The sequence below is a fragment of the Hypanus sabinus genome, chromosome 15 (assembly GCF_030144855.1).
Source record: "Hypanus sabinus isolate sHypSab1 chromosome 15, sHypSab1.hap1, whole genome shotgun sequence".
NCBI lineage: Eukaryota > Metazoa > Chordata > Chondrichthyes > Myliobatiformes > Dasyatidae > Hypanus > Hypanus sabinus.
In genome coordinates, this window is record NC_082720.1 from 86,459,808 (window position 1) to 86,481,468 (window position 21,661).

Genomic DNA, 21,661 nt, shown 5'->3' on the forward strand with positions numbered 1-21,661 from the left:
TGGTTGTTGACTTCAGGAGGGCACGGAGTGACCACTCCCCGCTGAACATTGACGGCTCCTCGGTAGAGATCGTAAAGAGCACCAAACTTCTTGGTGTTCACCTGGTGGAGAATCTCACCTGGTCCCTCAACACCAGCTCTATAGCAAAGAAAGCCCAGCAGCGTCTCTACTTTCTGCGAAGGCTGAGGAAAGTCCATCTCCCACCCCCCATCCTCATCACATTCTACAGGGGCTGTATTGAGAGCATCCTGAGCTGCATCACTGCCTGGTTCAGAAATTGCACCATCTCGGATCGCAAGACCCTGCAGTGGATAGTGAGGTCAGCTGAGAAGATCATCAGGGTCTCTCTTCCCGTCATCACGGATATTTACACTACACACTGCATCCGCAAAGGAAACAGCATTATGAAGGACTCCATGCACCCCTCATACAATCTCTTCTCCCTCCTGCTGTCTGGGAAAAGGCTCCGAAGCATTCGGTCTCTCACGACCAGACAATGTAATGGTTTCTTCCCCCAAGCTATCAGACTCCTCAATACCCGAAGCCTGGACTGACACCTTGCCCTACTGTCCTGTTTATTATTTATTGTAATGCCGGCACTGTTTTTGTGCACTTTATGCCGTCCACTTTATAGGTCTGTAGTCTAGTGTAGCTTTCTTTGTGTTTTTTTTATTATGATGTAGCTCAGTCTAGTTTTTTGTACTGTGTCATGTAACACCATGGTCCTGAAAAACGTTGTCTCATTTTTACTATGTACTGTACCAGCAGTTATGGTCGAAATGACAATAAAAGTTGACTTGACTTGACTTGAAGAAGACGAATTTCAGGGTTGTGTATGGTGATACATATGCATATGTACTTTGATAATGAATTTACTGCAGACTTTGATAATAAACTCAGAGTTAACTTCCCAGAGTAACATTCCCATCTGGGATAAGAAAAGACAACACAAGGGAGACCATGAATTGGACAGAAACCAATTTAAATATTAGCACACAGCTTGCCTAACAGCTCCAGTTTGTGTGCTCCATAAAACCTAATAAATCTCCCAGAGACTAAATGGCAGTCACAGTATTCCAACCTCCTCTCTGTCTCTCTCTTTCTCTCTGTTTCTCTTTCTTTGTCTCTCTGTCTGTGTCTCTCTCTGCCTAAGAAGAAGATGGTGACCTGTCTCAGTAACTATTGTCCAGTAGCACTTACATCTACAGTGATGAAGAGCTTTGGGAGGTTGGTGATGAAAAACATGAACTCCTGCCCGAGAAGAGACTTGGATCCGCTCCATTTCATTGGTTCTTCACTTAACCCTTAAACATCTGGACAGCAAAGATGAATATATCAGGATGCTCTTTGCTGACTACAGCTAGGCATTCAATGCCAAGATCCCTCTGAACTACTCAATAAACTTTGTCCTTGTCCTCATTGCCTCCTTGTGCAACTGGATCCTCAATTTCTTCACCAGCAGATGCCAGTCGGTTCAGATTGGCAACACAATCTCCATAGCACAGGTACACCACAAGGCTGTGTGCTTAACCCCAGCTCTGCTGGCTTTACACCTGCGACCGTGTGGCTAAGCACAGCTCCATTGCCGTATTTGAGTTTGCTGATGACACCACCATTGTTGGCTGAATCAAAGATGGTGATGAAGAAAGGAGGGAGATTGAAGACCTGGCTGAGTGGTACCACAAGGATCAGAATGCAGAGGGTCAGCAACTTTAAATTCCTCGCTGTTACTGTTTCAGAGAATCTATCCTGGGTCAAGCATATGTGCTTTTACGAAGAAAGCATGACAGCTGCTCTACTTCCTTAGAATTTTGCAAAGATTTGGCATGACATCTAAAACTTTGACAAACTCCTGTAATGTGTGGTGGAGAGTTTATCGACTGGTTGCGTCACAGCCTGGTATGGAAACACCAATGCCTTGTACAAAAAGTAGTGGATGTAGCCCAGTTCATTATGGGTAAAGCCCTGCCAGCCATTCAGCACCTCGACACTGAGGATGATACATGATCCACGTCCTTCCACTGCCTGTTAAACAAGTCTGTTGTCGGTGTGGGAAGGATGGAGCTTGATCTCCCTGAGGTGGGAGGATAGGTGTAAATTTAGAGGGAAGAGCCTGAGGGAGGATAGGTGGAAAGGATGATTGGCAGATGGGAAGGGTCAGCTTAGGGTGAAGTAGAGCATAATATGTCCACTGAGATTCACCTATCAGCTAGTGTCAATTTGACGGCCGAATACCCTCCTCCATGATTAGGGAACATGGGCATAGCTGTTCTTGCTAGACTGAGTGCTTGAGTATTTTGTGCTGGTCTGAGTTCACTTTAGTATCTTGCCAGATGCTTGAACTGAAATTGCTTTATTATTGTAACATTTGCTGTTCTTCTCCGGGAGGACAACAGCCTTGTCTTGGTTTGGAGGCTTGCGTGCCTCAGTGAGTTGTGCTGGCTGGAATCAAGGCTTTATGCTTTGGCTCTTGCTATGGTGAGTCATGTCAAATAGGTCAAAGGGTAGAGTGTTCCACTGGTCCTCTGGACTTGGGGATTCAGCTCAGGGCTAACAACACTGACTGATCAAACAAAGCTGTTACAGAAACAGTAATAAGGAATCCTTCTACATCTGAGTGGCCAAAGACAGGCAAAGATGGAGGACATTCATTGCTGCCCTAGACGCCACCAGACATAATGGACTAATTTACTGTTCTGGCTTCTAGAGGTGCAGTTCACTTTGAATGAACATAACTTCATATACGTAAGATTTTTTTTATAATTTCCTGCGGGTTAGTTTTGCTTTGAGGTGAAACACACAGTGGGAAGACACACATCTCCATCTACCATTTATCTGCCCTTGAAACAGCAACATCTTGTCACAAGTAAGAACCCTGAAGAAAGGTTTCATTAAAAACCCCGCAGAAAGCCCAGAAAAAGTTCAAATTAAATTTATTATCGCAGTAAATATATGTCACCATATTCAACCCTGAGATTCTTTGTTTTGGTGGGCATTCCCAGTAAATACAAGAAACACAATAGAATTAATGAAAGACCGCACCCAACATGATGGACAAACAACCAATATGCATAAAAAAACAAACTGCAAATACAAAAACGAGAAAATAATAATTATTATAATAAATAAGCAAAAAATACGGAGAACATGAGATGAAGGGTCCTTGAAAGTGAGTCAGTGGGAACAGTTCAGCTTCTATCTTGGTGATTTTGTTAACTCGCTGCATAGCTGTGTACATATGCACTGAGAGAGCAGTGATGACCCAAGACACAGCGAAACGCTTGTCTTGCATACCTTTCGTAAAGACCAGTGCATGGAGGTAGAACAAGTTTAAACAACAGAATACAGAATGAAGTGTTACGGTTACAGAGATTTTTTTTCTCCAAAAATACTCTATTCAGAAATATTACAAAGTAAAGTTATTTACATAGAAAAAAACATTCGTTAAATCTGAGTCCCAATACAATAAATAAAGTTATTTACAATAAATTATGCGTTGACTCTCTGTTCCTATTCAAATTAAAGATGTTTACAATAAAAAATTCATTGACTCTCAAACTTTAGACAAGGATTAGAGACCTATTTACAATAAAATAAAATTATTAACTACTGTATAAACATCCAGGCCTTGACTCATTCTTTTACCAAAGTTCCTTTACGGTCTATACATTTTTGTTACAGTTAGAGATTTTTTTCCCCCAAAAGTACTTCATTCAGAAATATTATAAAGTTATTTACATAGAAAAAAACATTTGTTAAAGTTAGAGATATTTTTTCTTTTTTTCCAAAAATACTTTATTCAGGAATATTACAAAATAAAGTTATTTACATAGAAAAAATCCGTTCGTTAAATCTGAGTCCCTATACAATAAATAAAGTTATTTACAATAAATTATGCGTTGGCTCTCCGTTCCTATTCAAATTAAAGATGTTTACAATAAACCATTCATTGACTCTCAAACTTTAGGCAAGGATTAAAGACTTATTTACAATAAAATAAAAATTATTAAGTCCAGTCAGCCAATAATATGCAAGATCATAATAAAATAAATTGTGAGGCCGAGTCGTATTAGGTAACCAATCAATAGATAAGATGTACTCTTGACATCACAATCTACCCTATTATGATCTTGCACCTTTTTGTTAAAGAACTTTGAATTAACTTCACAGCTCCGTGACCAGAGCCAGAATGCGTGGGAGGAGCCGGTACGGATGACGTTATCGCGCCGCCGACGCACCAGCTCCATCCCCACCCAGGCCGGCGACGTCATTGACGTCGAGGCGGCAGCTGGGGTGACGTTCTGGAAAGATGGCGACTCTGCTGCAGCTGGAGCGGGTGGTTTACCTGGTGAATGGGGAGAAGAAGCTGCGGCTACCGCTTTCACAACTTTACTTCTGCCGCTATTGCCATGAACTGCGCTCGCTGGAATGCGTCTCCCACGAGGTGGGTTCTTTCAAGGGGAAAACCAGAAAACTGCTTGTCAGGGGGGACGGGGACCCGCCCAGGAGCGGCGGCGCGCTTGCTGATTGGTTGTTGGTGCTGCCACTCAAACGGAGGAACCAATGGGAATGCGGCGCCGCCTAGCAGCCGGCTCTCGCCGGGCTAAGGGGCTGCGGCCTGTGCAGGCAAGAGGCGGGCGGGAGTATCGCTTTACCCCCCCCCCCCCCACCCTCCCCTTCCCATCTGGCTCATGGACGTCTCTTACCTCACCCTCCCCGCGGCCGGGATGTCTTCTCACACCTTCCCCCCACCCCCCTCCTGGTCCCGGAATGTCTCCCCTCCCCGGTCCCCGAATGAATCCCCACCCCAAGATGGATCTCAATCTGGTATCCGACCAGAAGTCCCTCCAAAGGACTGTGAGAACAGCCGAGAGGATCAAAGCTGTCTCCCTAACATCCACCAAGGACATTTATCAGCATCCTTAATATTTTTAAGGATCCTACTCATCCATCCAGCAGCCTCTTCGACTTTCCACCATCAGACAGGAGACTACGCTGCATAAAACCAAGAACGATTAGAATGAGAAACAGTTTTTTCACCCATTTCATTAGGCTTCTGATCTCCTGGTTGCATCATATTCAAAGCGTCACTGGCTAGTTTGTACCTTACAATACTTAATGTCAATGCGGGATTCATCTGTAGATTTTATCCTTCCCTTCTTAAGCTATTGTGTGTCATGTGTACTACTGTTATTTACCGTAATATACACGTGTATAGTTGAGTGATAGTAAACTTGACAATAAAGGCATTTGACAGGAAAGGTTTGAGCTTTGTGGATCAAATGCAGGCAAATAGAACTAACTTAGATGATTATTTTTGTTAGAAAAGGTAAGTTGGGCTAAAGTTTTTTTTTCTGTGCTGTGTGACTTAGAATGTAGACCAGTACGGCTCAGGAACAGGCCCTTCAGCACACAATAGTTTGCTGAACCAATTAAATTAATAATCAAATGGCCAACTCAACTAATCTCTCTGCCTACACAATGTCCATATCCCTCCATTTTTCCTCACAGTCATGTGCCTATCTAAATGCCTTTTAAAAGTTCCTGATGCATCTCCTCTACCAGCACCTCGGGCAACACATTCCAGGCACTCACCACTCTGGTTTTTTTTAAAAGAAAAAAAAACTTGCCCCTCATATCTCCTTTGAAGTTACTCCCCTCTCACATTAATTCATGCCATCTGGTGTTAGACATTTCAACCCTGGGAAAAAGATATAATATCTTTTATATCTCTGTTATATCTCTGCTTCTCATAATCTTACGATCATCTATCAGATCTCCCCTCAGCCTCCACCATTCCAGAGAAAACAATCACGTTTGTCCCAACTTCTTGTTACAGCAAGTGCCCCCAATTCAGGCGGCATCCACGTAAACCTATTCTGCACCTTGGACATCCTTCCTATAATGGGGCAACCAGTTTTAATGACTGTTTACCACCACAAACTTACACCCAAAGCCTAGATGCCCATGTTTCAGCTTGGCAGACAGATGCTGAGGTATTTTCACTAGTATCTCTAATGGGTGGGGGGGGGGGGAAGAGATTGATGTCCTATCCCATTGAAGGGTCTCAGCCCAGAACGTCACCTATCCACTTCCATCCATAACTGCTAGTCTGATCTGCTGAGTTTCTCCGGCTTTTTGTATGTGTTGAGGGGATAGAATTTCAAGGTAAAAGGACAATTAAAATGTAGAAGCTTTTCCTGGTGGAGATTGGTGAATCTTGAGCACTGTTCCACAGGGAGGGACAGCAATTGGATAATTGCTCTAGTATTTTGGCCCACGATCAATGTCCATAGTGGTCTGGACATTCTCCCTGTGACCTTGTGGATTTCCTCTGGGTTCTCTGGTTTCCTCCCACATTCCAGTTAGGGTTATTGAGCTATCAGCATGCCAGCACAATCCTTAATGATTTTGAAGTTCAAAGTAAATTTATTATCAGAGGACATATCCTAGAGAGGCACCCCACTGGTCTAGGTCGACCATCCGTCTATGTGATACGCAAGCAAGGGCAGCACAAATGGAGAGAAAGCTGCTGCTCATGTAGTAGGCTACCCCATCCAAGCATCTGATGAATCCAAAGGAATGGCAGAAACCGATACAGTTTGGCACCAGTGGCATTGCAAGAGTTGCCATTCAATGTTGAGTGCTCACTGAGGTTGTTAACCTCCGCTTCAGTCTAAGGTACCCACCTACTTCAAGAAGGCTGACTTGTAACAGTACCTAAGAAGAATGTGGTAACGTGCCTCAATGACTGTAGTCCAGTAGCACTTGCAACCACAGTGATCAAGTGTTTTAAGAGTCTGGTGATGAAATCTATCGACTCCTGCCTGAGAAGAGAATTGGACCCACTCCAATCTGTCCATCTCATTGGCTCTTCACTCTCTGTTGGAACATCTGGACTGCAAAGATGCATATAACAGATTGCTCTTTATTGATGTCGACTACAATTCAGCATTCAATACCATCATCCCTCAAAACTAATCAATGAGCTTCAAGACCTTGCTCCTATATCAATTTCCTCACTTGCAGACCCCAGCTGGTTCGGACTGGTAACAACATTTTCTCCACTATCGTTGGCTGAATTAAAGGTGGTGACAAATCAGTATATAGGAGGGAGATTGAAAATCTGGCTGGGTGGTACCACAATAACAACCTCTTTCTCAATGTCAGCAAAACCAAGGAGCTGATTGTTGACCTCAGGACAAGGAAACCAGGGGTCTTCAACATGAGGAGATCTTCAACAACTTTAAATTCTTTGGTGTTTATCATTTCAGAAAACCTGTCCTGGGCCCAGCACGTAATTGCAATTATGAAGAAAGCACAGCAGCACCTCTATTTGAAGTTGCCAAAATTTGGCATGACATCTAAAATTTTTGACAAACTTCTGTAGATGTGTAGTGGAGAGTATATTGACTGGTTGCGTCACAGCTTGGTATGGAAACATCAATGCCTTTGGACAATGCTACATCCCCACCACTCAGGTCATGCTCTCTTCTTGCTGCTGCCCTCAGGAGCCTCAGGATTCACACCATCAGATTCAGGAGCATTTACAGTTGCAAATAAAAGCTTGTTTTCTGCATTAGTTACTCATAAAATGTGGTCTGATCTTCATCTGTCACAATAATAGACACAATATGCCTAAAGAAATAACACACAAACAATTATACTACTCGTCAATACTGAGTACACCATTTAATCAATCAGTCTAGGTTCAAGAAAGTATGTGAACCTCTGGGGTAATACCTTCTACAAAGACTATTTGGAGTTAGGTGTTCCAATCAATGTGATGCGATTGAGGTGTGGGTTGTAGAGATGCCCTACCCTATATGGAAAAAAGACACACAAAGTCAGGTTACTGACAGAGCCTGCTCTTTTCAAGAAAGACCTGTTCTATGAGCACTGTGTCTAGATCAAAACAACTTTTAGAGGACCTTAGCAGAAGAATTGTAAAGATGCATGAAGCTGGAAAAGTCTACAAAAGCATTTCTAAAGACCTGAGTGTTCATCAATCCACAATAAAAGAAATTGTCTACAAATGGAGGAAATTCAGTACTGTTGCTACTCTCCCTAGGAGTAGGCATCCTGCAAAAATCACACCAAGAGTACAACGTTGAAGGAGGTGAAAAAGGATCCAGGGTAACCTGTGGAAATCTCTAGAACTTGCTAAAGTCTCTGTTCATGTGTCTACAATAAGAAAAACACTGAACAAGAATGGTGTTCATGGAAAGTCACCATGGAGGAAACCACTGCTCTCCAAAAAACATTGCTGCACGTCTCATAGAAACATAGAAAATAGGTGCAGGAGTAGGCCATTTGGCCCTTCAAGCCTGCACCGCCATTCAGTATGATCATGGCTGATCATCCAACTCAGAACTCTGTACCTGCTTTCTCTCCATATCCCCGATCCCTTTAGCCACAAGGGCCATATCTAACTCTCGTTTGCAAAGGACCACTTGGATGTTCTACAGTGCTTCTGGGACAATGTTCTGTGGACAGGTGAGACAGAAGTTGAACTTTTTGGCAGAAATGTACATTGCTATGTTTGGAGGAAAAAGGGCACTGTACACTAACATCAAAACCTCATCCTAACCGTGAAGCACCGTGGAAGGAGCATCATGGTTTGGGGCTGCTTTGCTGTCTCAGGTCCTGGACAGCTTGCAAACATCGAGGGAACAATGAATTCAAAATTGTATTAAGACATTTTACAGGAGAATGTCAGTGTAGTCCATCACCTGAAGCTTTATAGAAGTTGAATGATTCAGCAAGACAATGATCCGAAACACAAGATTAAATCAACAACAGAATGTTTTTTGAAGAAGAAAATTCATGTTTTGGAATGGCCAAGTCAGTGTCCAGACCTTAACACAATTGAGATGCTGTGGCATGACCTGAAGAGGGCTGTTCATGCAAGGTGTCGCATAAATATTGATGAACTGAAGCAGTTTTGTATGGAAGATTAGTCTAAAGTTCCTCCTTGCTGTTGTGCTAGTCTGATCAACAGCTACGGGAAACGTTTGGTGGAGATTATTGCTGCTAAAGGAGGTTCTACCAGTTATTTGATACAAGGGTTCACATACTTTTTCTAGCTTGGTCTGTGAATGATTGAACAATACATTCAATTAAGGCATGAAAAGTACAATTTTTTGTGTGTTATTAGTTTAGGCAGATTGTGTTTATCGATTATTGTGACGGATGAAGATCAGACCACATTTTGAGTAATTAATTCAGAAAGCCGGGTAATTGCAAAGGATTCACAAACTTTTCCTTACAACTCTATTGTCCCTCAGCCTTCAGGCTCTTGAACTAGAAAGGATAACTTTACTCCTCCGATTACTAAAATGTTCCCATGGCCTATAGACTCACTTTCAAGGATTCTTCATCTCATGTTCTTGATATCTAATGCTTATTTATTATTATTATTTCTTTCTTTTGCACAGTGGTTGAGTGCCCAAGTTGGTGCAAGTCTTTTGTTGATTCTGTTATGGTTATAATTTTATTCTGGATTTATTGAGTATGCCTGCAATAAAGTGAACCAGTGTTGTAGATGGTGACATATGTATTTTGATAATAAATTTACTTTGAACATGGTTGTCAGAGTCTATTTGAATCTCGCGAATTGGGAGCATTTAATAGATAGTGGGAGCTGTGCCACCCCTGAGTACACATATGTTCCTCCCCTGAGAACAGCATATGCAACTTTGAGATTCATTTTCTTGCAGGTTTTCAAAGTAGAACAAAGAAATTCAGTAGAATAAGTGAAAAACAAAGATAGACAAAGTGCAAAAAAAAGACAAGATGTGCAAATATTAAACAAAGAAATAGTACTGAGAGCACGAGTTGCAGTGTCCTTGAGTTCAGAATTGAGGTGAGTGAAGTTATCTCCTTTGGTCCAGGTGTTTAGTGGTTGAGTGGTAATAACTGTTTCTGAACCTGGTGGTTGTGTGTTTATATCTGTTGACACAAACAACACATGGAATTGTATGTTTTGATGTATATGTGACAAATAACATTCTCTACCTTTATGAGAAGTGATGTCACAGAAACATACAAATTTCCTACAAGCGGTAGGTGCCAGGATGAGGTTTCTTCTGTCAGTAAATAGAGTTCCAGTCACAAAATAGGACTCAGATCAAAAGAAATTTATTTACTTGCATCAGGGGTTCCCAACCCTTTTTATGCCATGGATTAAGCATTAAGCTAAGTGTTTGTGGACCCCAGGTTGGGAACCGCTGGTCTAGATGGTAGAGTCTTTGGAACACTATCCAAGAGGATTGTGAATGTTTAGTGCTGAGGCACATTGATTGGGTTTAGATATTAAGATGATTAAGACGTAGGGTCCTAGAGCATTACAGCACAGAAATAGATCCTTTGGCCCATCAGCCAATGTTGTAGAACAATAAAACATGAAAACATCCAAGGGGGTGAACACTTTATAGACACTGTATGCCATGAAGTTCCTTGTTTTGTGACAGTAGTACATTGTAGTAAATAATAAAGGAACTATAAATTACAGTAAGTATATATTAAAAATGAAAATTAAGTAAGTAGTGCAAAAAGAGAAAAAAAGTATTTAGTTTGTGTACATGAGTTCATTGTCCACTTAGAAATGTGATGGCAGAGGGGAAGAAGTTATTCCTGCAACATTGAGTGTGAGTCTTCTGGTTCCTGTGCCACCCCCTTGATGAAGAGGGCATGTCCTGGGTGATGGGGTCCTTAATGATGGATGCCACCTTTTTGTGCTGGAGAGGCTAGTGCCCATGATGGAGCTGGCAGAAGTTTACAACAGTGCTTCTCTCTTTCTTTCTTCACCCCCCCCCCCCAAAATACCAGACGAATACTCTCCACAGTACGTCTGTAGAATTTGCAAGTTTCTTTAGTGACATACTAATTCTCCTCAAGCTCCTAATGAAATATAACTCCTGTTGCCCTTATTGTAATTGTATCAATATGTTGGGTCTAGGATAAATCCTCAGATGTTGACGCCCAGGAACTTGAAACTTCTGACACTTTGCAAAGCTGTTCCACAATGAAGATTGATATGCATTCCCTTACTTCCCCTTCCTGAAGTCCATAATTACTTGATCTTACTGACATTGTGTGCAAGGGTGTTACTACAATACCACTCAAATCAGCTGATCTATCTCACTTCTGTGTGCCTCCTCATTACCGTCTGAGGTTCTGCCACGAATAGTTGTACTCTTGGTAAATTTACCGATGACATTTGTGTTGTGTCTATCGACGCAATCGTGGATGTAGAGAGAGTAGAGCAGTTGGCTGAGCATGCATCCTTGGAATGTGCTAAGAAGGTGATGTGATTTCTGATTTGCCCGGATTGTGGTCTTTCTGTCAGGAAGTCAAATATCCAGTTGCAGAGGAAGGAACAGAGGCCCAGGATTTGGAACGTTGACATGATAAATGCTGAGTTGTAGTCCGTAACAGCAGTCTGACATAGGTATGGGTATTGCTATTGTCCAGGTGATCCGAGGACGAGTGGAGAGCCAGACCCATTGTGATGATTGCCAAGTTACAGTGCCAGGTCCTTGCATAGGCAGGCGTTGATTCTGATCATGTCCAACCTGTCAAGCCACTTCATCACAGTTGCTGTGAGTGCACCCCGGTGATGGTTGTTAAGGCAGCTCATCCTGCTCTTGGGCACTGGTATGATCATTGTTTGAAGGGTCCCGTAAGCTGAGGAGGCTGGTACCCCTGATGGAGCTGGCTGAGTTTACAACTTTCTGTAGCTTTCTGATGGTGTGCAGTGGCCATTCCATAGGAGGGGGTGATGCAACCAGTTAGAAATCATTGCCAAAAGATCAAATCAGAAACAGGAGAAAATCTGCAGATGCTGGAAATCCAAGCAACACACACAAAATGTGTGAAGGGTCCTGCTGAAGAGTCCTGTCCCGAAATGTCAACTGTACGCTTTTCTGTAGATGCTGCCTAACCTGCTGAGTTTCTCCAGCATTTTGTGTGTGTTACCAAAGGGTCAACATGGTTAGTGAATATGTGGTGACAAAAACAGGAAGTGTTGTAATCTCTGAATTAAAACCAGTAGGTCCTGGAAAGGAGGGCATTTACAAATATCTTTGAGTTTTAGTTCCACTTCACATGAAGAAATGAGTAATTGTGGCTCTTGAAAATCTGTTGCGTATTGAGTGTGTGTATGTTTGTGTGTGTCTCTGCTGCACTGATTATTTTCACACTTCAACCATGATCAGTTTGCAGGCTTCGAATGCCAGATCACATGCAAGCATCACCTTTGTTCACTATCTTTAGCGTAGCTGAACATGTTAACATGGAGTCACAGAGCACTACAGTACAGAAACAGGTATCTTCGGCCCATCTGGTCCATGCTGAACTATTTTTTTGCCCAGTCACAGCTTGACCATATCCTCCATTTTGGCTCCGAATATCTCCTCTGACTTGTTTCCAACAGTTGGGTCTGTATGTTATGTTCATGCTTATGGTTTCCACAAGACATGGGAACAGGATTAGGTCACGTGGACCATCGAGTCTGTTCCACCATTCCATCATGGCTGATTTATTATCCCTCTCAATCCCATTCTCCTGCTTTCTCCTCATAAGCTTTGACATCCTGACTAATCAAGGGCATTTCAACCTCCGCTTTAAACATACCCAGTGACTTGGTCTCACAGCCGTCTGCAGCAATGAATTCCACAGATTCACCACCCTCTGACTAAAGAAATTCATCCTCATCTCCATTCTAAAGCTGTGCCCTCTGGTCCTAGACAGCCCATGATAGGAAACAAACTCTCCACATCCACTTGATTTAGTCCTTTCGATATTCGATAGGTTTCAATGAGATATCTCCCCTGCCCTTCTGTTTTTGTGAACTGCAGCAGATACAGGCCTAGAGTAATCTAATGTTTCTCATATGTTAACCCTTTCATTCCCAGAATAATTCTTGTGAACCTCCTTTGGACCCTCTTCAATGCCGGGACACCTTTTCTTAGATACGGAATCTAAAATGGCTCACAATACTCCCTGTGTGGTCTGAGCAATGCCTTATAAAACCTCAACCTTACCACTCGGAGAGTTTCCACTCTGTGTTTTAGTCATAACCTCTCCATCATTAAACATGTTTGCTTGCTAATGTATAACACAACCCAGATTACTACTCTCACTCTCATCAATGTCTTGGATAACTAATATAACGATTATCAAGTCATTCTGCTTCTCCTTGCCCACTGCTAGGTTGACCTCATACAAGCAGCTTGTTCCTTTGCAAGATACATAGATGATAGAAAAATGGAGGTCTACATAGGAGGGGGAGGGATAAATTGATCTTGGGTTAAAAGCTTGGCACGATATTGTGATTCAAAGGGCCTGTACAGTGCATTTCACACCCAGTGACATACTTGCAGATAAAATCTGTCTAACCTGTTGAGTTCCTCCAGCATTGTGTGCATGTTTTTCTAGATTTCCAGCATCTGCAGAATGTCTTGTGTTTATATTATATTTCACTCCGTCACCCATACATTGAGTATACGCTTGAGTAAGCCAGACTCCCACACTGGGGTCTGAAGAGTAGAATAGTCATAGAACACTACAGCACAGAAACAGGCCCGTTGGCAGTCTAGTCCACGTCAAGCTATTAATCTGTCGAGTATCATCAACCTACATAAGGATCATTGCCCTCCATACCCCTCCCATCCATTCAGAGAACTTTGAATTGATACGTGGATAGGAGGGCTATGCTCCAGGTACAGGTCAATGGGACTAGACAGTGTAAATATTTTAGCATTGACTAGATGGGCAGAGGGGCCTAATTCTGTGCTTCCTTTTCTCTGACTCTATCCTAATCCTCTCTTAAATGTTGAAATCGAATCTTCTTCCGCCACTTAAACTGCAGCTCGTTCCGCACTTTCACCAGTGCCTGTGTGAAGTGGTTCCCCCTCCTGTTTCCATAAACATTTCACCTTACACCTGAATCCATGACCTCCAGTTGTAGTCTCACCCAACCTCAGTGGAAAAAGTCTGCGTGCATTTACCACATCTATACCCGTTAAGTACCCACAGAGTTTTGTTTTGCACTGTTTACAGTGGGTATCCTGCAGTTTTTTAATGAGCTTGTAATTTGGTCACAGAGTGTGTTTGCAACAGTTAATGTTCACTTTCCTCTCTGCAGGTTGATTCCCACTATTGTCCAAGCTGTCTGGAGAACATGCCCTCGGCTGAGGCCAAACTGAAGAAGAACAGGTGATGCTGGGCTCCTGGGGCTGTAAAATACAGTCCTAGGCACATATATATAGCTATGGTGTCTAAGACTTTTGCACTGTACTGTATTTGTCAACATGGTACAGCAGGTGAATTTGTAAATCTGGCAGGAACGGAGGATGTTGAGAATGGAAAGGGTGGAGCGCTGTGGGAGGGGCAGGGGACAGAGCAGGAGTGCCAGGGCAGAGGATGGTGCGGGAGCTGAGACAACAGGCAAGTTCATTTGATTCCAAGCAATTGGTTTATTGATCATGGCAGAATGTCTCTCTGCTGTTTCCCACTCCCACCCTTCTCCTTTTCCCAACTATGATCCCCCTCTCCCTGTCCCCTTCCCACTCTCAGTCCACAATTGAGACCCATATCAGAGTCAAATTTATCATCACTCACATATGTCATGGATTTTTTTTTGCGGCAGCAGTACACAGTGCAATACATAAAATTACTACAGTAGTTTTCAAAAGTCTTGGGCCCCCTGGCTGTATATATGTGCCCAAGACTTTTGCACAGTACTGTAGGTCTGATCACAGCAGGATAGAAGGTTTCCTTGAGTCTGCTACTTCAGAATAAGACGAGAGTTAAGTAGTGAGTGCACGGGTCCGGTAAAATAAAACGCAGCAGCATCACTGCCATACAGCACTAGAGACAGTGTTGGTTCATATCCGCCATGATGTGGACAATCGTCGTCTTTCCACGACAACGATCGTCCTTGGCAAATTTTTCTTCAGAAGTCTTCTGGGCAGTGTCTTTACAAAATGGGCGATCTGAGCCATTATCAATACTCTTCAGAGACAATATTCACAAAAAATTTTAAATTGTAAAAGAAAGAATGCAATTGGGACAAAAATGTTCATTGTAGTGGGAAGTGCTCGGAGTGTTGCAGTACTGAGGTAGTGAGTGATTAGGGTTGTGTTGGTTGGTTCAAAAACCAAATGGTTGAAGGAAAGAAGCTGTTCCTGAACCTGGTGGTGTTGGTACTTCGTGAACCAATCAGCAAAACCCATTACAAATCATTATAGTTTAGCAATACTGTGGCCACTTTGTATTAAAATGGATTTTTTTTTCAATTTCTGTATAATTTCTTTGTGCATTTTATTTGTGAATGCTGCTTATGTAAGGCTTTGTGTCTGTGATGCTGCTGCAAGTAGGTTTTTCCTTGCACCTTTACATACATAATGAACGACATTGTCTCTCTCAAGTGATGCCTTCTACTCCATTTAACCATTTATACCAATCCCTCTTTCCAGCACTTAATCCATAGTTTTCCCTGCTCCACCTTCCCTTCGGGCACTGTGTTCCACGTTGTAACCCATCTGCTCTTATCTCTCAATCTCATTTTGCCAAAGTGCATGCAACCTTCCAATCCCATTTAACCCTGGGACAGAATATCTTCTGATTTACCACCGTCCCTCTCTGAGACAGAATATCCTCCAAATCACTACTGTCCCTTTTAACCCTGGGACAGAATATCTTCTGATTTACCACCGTCCCTCTCAGAGACAGAATATCCTCCAAATCACTACTGTCCCTTTTAACCCTGGGACAGAATATCTTCTGATTTACCACCGTCCCTCTCTGAGACAGAATATCCTCCAAATCATTACTGTCCCTTTTAACCCTGGGACAGGATATCTTCCAATCCACCACTGTCCCTTTTAACCCTGGGACAGAATATCTTCCAATTTACCATTGTCCCTTTTAACCCTGGGACAGGATATCTTCCAATTCACCACCTCCCTTTTAACCCTGGGACAGAATATCTTCCAATCTCACTACTGCCCCATAGAATCCTGTTAATCTATGTTTGCATTCAACAATTCTCCAATCTGTTTTCACTGCCCCTTTTAACCTTAGGATTGGATAAAACCTTCCAATCTTTCACCACTGCCCCTTGGGTGGTACAGTAGCATTACATTATTATGGTGCAAGCGATCACCAGTTGTTTGATTCCCACCTCCATCTTTTAAGAAGTTTGTACACTTTCCCATGACTGTTTGGGTTTCCTCTGTGTGATCAGGTTTCCTCTGACATTCCATGAGTTTTGGGCATGCTATATTGTGTTGGAAATATGGCAACACTTGCAGGCTGCCCAACGCAATTGATGCAAACGGTGCATTTCACTGTACAGGATTTGGGTGAAGCTAATCTGAGCTTTCAGCCTTGATTTGAGTTGATATGGAACCTTCCAATCTCTCCCCATCGCCTCTTTTGATTATTGGCAGGAACGGGTTGTCTTGATGCTTTTTTGTTACTTGGCAGGTGCGCTAATTGCTTTGACTGTCCAAGCTGCATGCATACTCTCTCCACAAGAGCAACAAGCATCCCAGCACCCCTGCCCGATGATCCAGCCAAGACCACAATGAAGAAGGCGTACTACCTGGCCTGTGGTTTCTGCCGCTGGACTTCTAGAGATGTTGGCATGGCGGACAAATCTGTGGGTAAGTAGAGACTTAATCGGTCAGCTAATTAGCAAGGCGTGGTGGGACAAGTAGTGTGCGTATATATCTATATATGTGTATATGCACACAGGCGCGCACACACACACACACACACACACACATACACACATACACACACACACACACACACACACACACACACACACACACACACACACACACACACTCACACACACACACACACACACACACACATACACACACACACACACACACCACACACACACACACACACACACACACACACACATACACACACACACACACACACACATACACACACACACACACACACACATACACACACACAATATTTTAGCCTCTTTTTACACTAATTGTTTAATATATTTCTTCTTATTATTTATAGTATATTTTATTTATTGCACAGCACTGCTGCGAAACAGTGAATTTCATGACATTGGTTAGTGATAATAAACATGATTCTGATTCCTGAGAGCTGTGCTAGTCATGTTCCTTCTCTTTCAGCAAGTGGAGGGTGGCAGGAACCGGAGAACCTTCATGCCCAGAGGGTGAGTCACTGCTCAAGTAACCAATAAGTCACACAGGCTGATACTGAGTTACAGTCATAGAGTCACTTTGAGAGACAGAATGGAAACGGGCCCCTTGGCTTACTGTTGAGCTCACTATCTATCTCAATAGGGCCTTGTTCATAGGGTCTGCCTGCACTGCACTTTGTAACTAACACTTTATTATGCAATTTTCCTGACCTTTTTTTTGCCCATCTATAGTAATTCAATTTTCCCACATTAGAACTGTATGCTTTGCCTTGTCCATTTGAAGTATCTGGCTACTTAAGCCCATCGCCCCTACTGGGGACATAGACCACTGACAGCAGCTTACCAGAAGCCTCCATCTTGGGTGTATTCACAGGTGTAGCCTATCTTTTGCTTCCTCTCCTAGGGATGAGGTCTTTGGAGCTTCTGCTGATATTTCTGTAGCTCTGGAATTTTACATGGTGGGGTTGTTAGCCCCATGCCCAACCCTCCTTCCTTCGCAACGGGGCTTGGGACTGTCCAAGGTGGAGTTAAAGTATCTGTAAATCTCTCTTAAATGTTGTGATCTCCTCTAGCAGCACGTTCCATTTATCTGTGTCAAACAAATAAACAGTCCCCTCAGATCCTGTTTGTAACCTCTTCCTGTCACTTTAACCCTTCATCATCTTGCTTTTGATATCCTTTCTACTGGAAAAAAGTTTCTGACTTCCGGCTCCACACATCTCCCTTGAGCTTAAACTTCTCTCGCCTTAAATGCATGCAATCTGATACTGGACATTGCAACCCTGGGAAACATATACCAGCTGTCTACTCTGTCTATGCCTCTCCTAATGGGGCAGCACGGTGGGGAAGCAGTTAGTGTAACACTAGCAATCCAGGTTCAATTCCCGCTGCTGTTTGTAAGGAGTTTGTGCATTCTCCCCATGACCATGTGGATTTTCTCCAGGTGCTCTGCTTTCCTCCCACATTTAGTAGGTTAATCGGTCACGTGGGTGTAATTGGGTGGGGAGGGCTCGTTGGGCCGGAAGGGCCTGTTACCGTGCTGTATCTCTAAATATTTCCCATGTACTATCTCAATACACTGTTGAATGAAACAATCTGTTTGCAAAAGTTTTTCACTGTACCTCTGTACTTCAGTTCAAAGTAAATTTAACATCAGTGTGTGTACTGTATATGTCACTGTATACAAGACAAACAACCAATGTGCAAAAGATAACAAACTGTGCAAGTGGAAAATAAATAAATAAATCAGCAATAAATATGGAGAACATGAGATGGAGAGTCCTTGGCTGTGGGAACAGTTCAGTGATGGGGCAACTACAGTTATCCCCTCTGCTTCAAGAACCTGATGGTTGAGAGGTAATAACTGTTCCTGAGCATCGAACTAGAAATCCCTACAAAGGACTCTGAGGACGACTGGCTGGGCTCATAGGAAACTACATGCCTCCGACCTTTTCTGTGAGTTCATAGAATCGTAGTGGTCTCCCTACCATCCACTGGGGACATTTATCAGGAGCCTGCATACATGGGACTTTTAGTATTATCAAGGATCCTACCCATCCATGCAGCATCCTCCTTGACATTCTACCATCAGGGAGGAGACTCTGACACATAAAAACCAGAATGGTCAGGATTGGAAACAGCTTGTCTCAGGCCATTGGGCTTCAGAACTCCCAGGCGCAACAGATTCAAAGTGTCCTTGGTTAATCTGTTCTGTACCCTACATTATTTAATTTATACACTTTATTTATGTGTTATTCATCAGTAAATTTTATTCTTATTTTCCTAAGTTATTGTGTGTTATATGTATGTTGTGTGTACTATTGTGCTTTACAACTTGGTTTGGAGAAACACTTTCTCACTGAATGGTACACATGAATGTAGCTAAATGCCAATATTCTTGACTTGACTTGAACCTAGTGGTATGAGTCCTGAGGCTCCTAAATCATCTTCCTGATGGGAGCAGCAAGCCGAGAGCATGACCTGGATAGTGGGGTCCCTGATGATGGATACTGCTTTCCTGCAAGGAGATTTTGTGTAGATGTGCTCAGTAGTGTGGAGGGCTTTGTCCACGATGAACTGGGCTGTATCCACTAACTTCTGTAGACTTTTCTGTTCAAGAGCATTGGTGTTTCCATACCAGGCTGTAATGCAACCAGTCAGTGTTTGATATCTGTATTGTGGGTGCACTGTGATCCAAAGGAGCGTCGTTTCGTTTGGTTGTATATGTGTACAAATGATAATGAACTTGAACTTCATCAATGTCCTTTGTCCCGTCCCACAATCTCTCTGACCCATGACCATCAGGAAGGAGGTTCAGGAGCAACAGGACTAGGACTGCTAGACTGTGTAACAGCTTCTTCCCCTGGGCTGTGAGACTAATGACTACCTTGTCACCACTGAGGTCTCGTCACTCGGACAGCGAGCTGTTTACTGTCCACCTGGGCTCTGCATTTCCCATGCATTTTGAATTGTATTTTATTAATTTGCAATATTTTGTTTTGTGTGTGATATCTGTATTATGGGTTGGGGGATAATGTTTCATTTGTTTGTATATATGTGCATTCAGATGGCAATGTTTGAACTCACATACACATAAATGAAAATTATTACCTTCCATATTTGTCTGTAGATCAATAAATTGCTGGAGTATTACCACCAGTTGGCCCAGAGGGAGAAGATTGAACGCGATCGGAAGAAGCTGGTCAGACGTAGAAACTACATGCCCCTGGCCTTTTCTGTGAGTTACCCTTTATTGGTGACTGTGTATTAGCTGAGTTGGTGGAGATCAAGGGACAACATAAGCCCCAGCTAAGAATTCCCCAGGCTACTTGTTTGTGGTCATGTTCAATGGCTCTTAGAGAAATTTGTGTGTAGTTTGGCACCATGGTAGTGTAGAAGCTATTATGGCTTGGCACATCAGAGTTCAGAGTTCAATCCTGGCAACCTCTGTAAGGAGTTTGTATGTCCTCCCAGTGGAATACGAGGCTTTTCTCTGGGTATTCTGGTGTCCTCCCACAGTACAAAGATGTACTGGTTGGCAGGTTAATTGGTCATTGTAAATTGTCCTGTGACCAGGCTAGGATTAAATTGGGATTGTTGGGAGTTGTTGGGCAGTGCGGCTCAAATGGCTGGAAAGCCCTATTCCACGCTGTATTTCTAAATTAAAAAAAAAATTTGTGGTGTAAAACTAAATCTCCATGCATTTAAATTTTAAACACAAGAGACTCTGCAGACACTGGCAATCCAGAGTATCACGTACAGTATGCTGGAGGAACTCAGCTGGTCAGGCAGCATCCATGGAAAGAAGAGACTCTGCCCAAAACGTCTGTGTATTACCCTCCATAGTGGCTGCCTATCTGCTGAGTTCTTCCACCATTTTGCATTTAAATCTTCTGCTAACTAACCAGCAAGTTGGCTTCTTCACCTTTCCTTTCTGGCCCTATAATGGGAGATAGAAAAAGGATGTCAAAAGGACAATGTTATGATAATCATGGGGGATTTCATTTTATGGGTAGATTGGGGAAAATCAGGTTAGTGCTGGAACCCAAGAGAGAGGATATGTAGAATGCCTACAGGATCACTTTTTAGAGCAGCTTGTGGTTAAGCCCACTAGGCAGTTAGCTATTCTGATTTGGGTGTTGTGCATCGAACCAGAATTGATTAGAATTGATTAAAGGAACCCTTAGGGCAGAAGTGATCATAATCTGACAGCATTTGCCCTGCAATTTGCGAAGGAGAAGCTAAAGTCAGATATAGCAGTATTACAGTGGATTAAGGGAATTACAGTGACATGAGAGAGGAGCTGACCAAAATTGATTGGAAGGGAATGCTAGCAGCAAGTATGGAATTTCTGGGAGCAATTTGGAAGGCACAGGATAGAAACATTCCAAAGGGTGTCAACGGTTATAGGGAAAAGGCAGGAGAATGGTGTTGGAAGGGGTAGTAGATCAACCATGATGGAATGGTGGAGCAGGCTCGATGGACAGAATGGTCTAATCTGCTCCTGTGTCTTATGATTTTCCTTTCCAGTCCTGATGAAGGGTCTTGGCCCAAAGCATCAGTTCTTTATTTCTGTCCGTGGATGCTGCCTGACCTGAATCCTCTAGCATTTTGTGTGTGTCCATCTAATTAAACCTGTTTAAGTCATACATGATAAGTCATACGCCTTAACCTTTGAATGATTCTTTGTTTTGTCTCAATACTGCTGCTGCTCCTTGGGTTGTATAGACACACACTATCCATGTGGTGGTGAGTTGGACTTGGTTATTATATTCATTTGCCCAGTGTTGTTACATCATCCACATTCACATCAGTAATCTAAGCATCGTCTGAACTTTAACGAGTCTGTAATTGGTCTGGAGTGATGCTTTGGATCTGGGGAAAATTAATAAACCAATCCTGAACAAAGATTCAAGATTTTTTAATGTCATTACCAGTACACAAGTGTAG

General features: G+C 42.8%; 1 protein-coding gene across 2 annotated transcripts in view; it reads left to right on the forward strand.

Moving 5' to 3' along the window:
* Positions 1-21,661, forward strand: part of dctn4 (dynactin 4) — a 139,312-nt gene that overhangs the window by 91,575 nt on the left and 26,076 nt on the right. The window contains exons 1-5 of one of the 2 annotated variants that reach the window (XM_059990667.1): positions 4,264-4,444; positions 14,150-14,220; positions 16,495-16,673; positions 17,181-17,224; positions 19,842-19,949. In XM_059990667.1, coding sequence (XP_059846650.1) covers positions 4,310-4,444; positions 14,150-14,220; positions 16,495-16,673; positions 17,181-17,224; positions 19,842-19,949 — 537 coding nt within the window. In that variant the 5' untranslated portion in view covers positions 4,264-4,309. Of the gene's footprint in view, positions 1-4,263; positions 4,445-14,149; positions 14,221-16,494; positions 16,674-17,180; positions 17,225-19,841; positions 19,950-21,661 lie in introns of those variants that run through there. The other variant, XM_059990668.1, reaches the window with a different exon arrangement.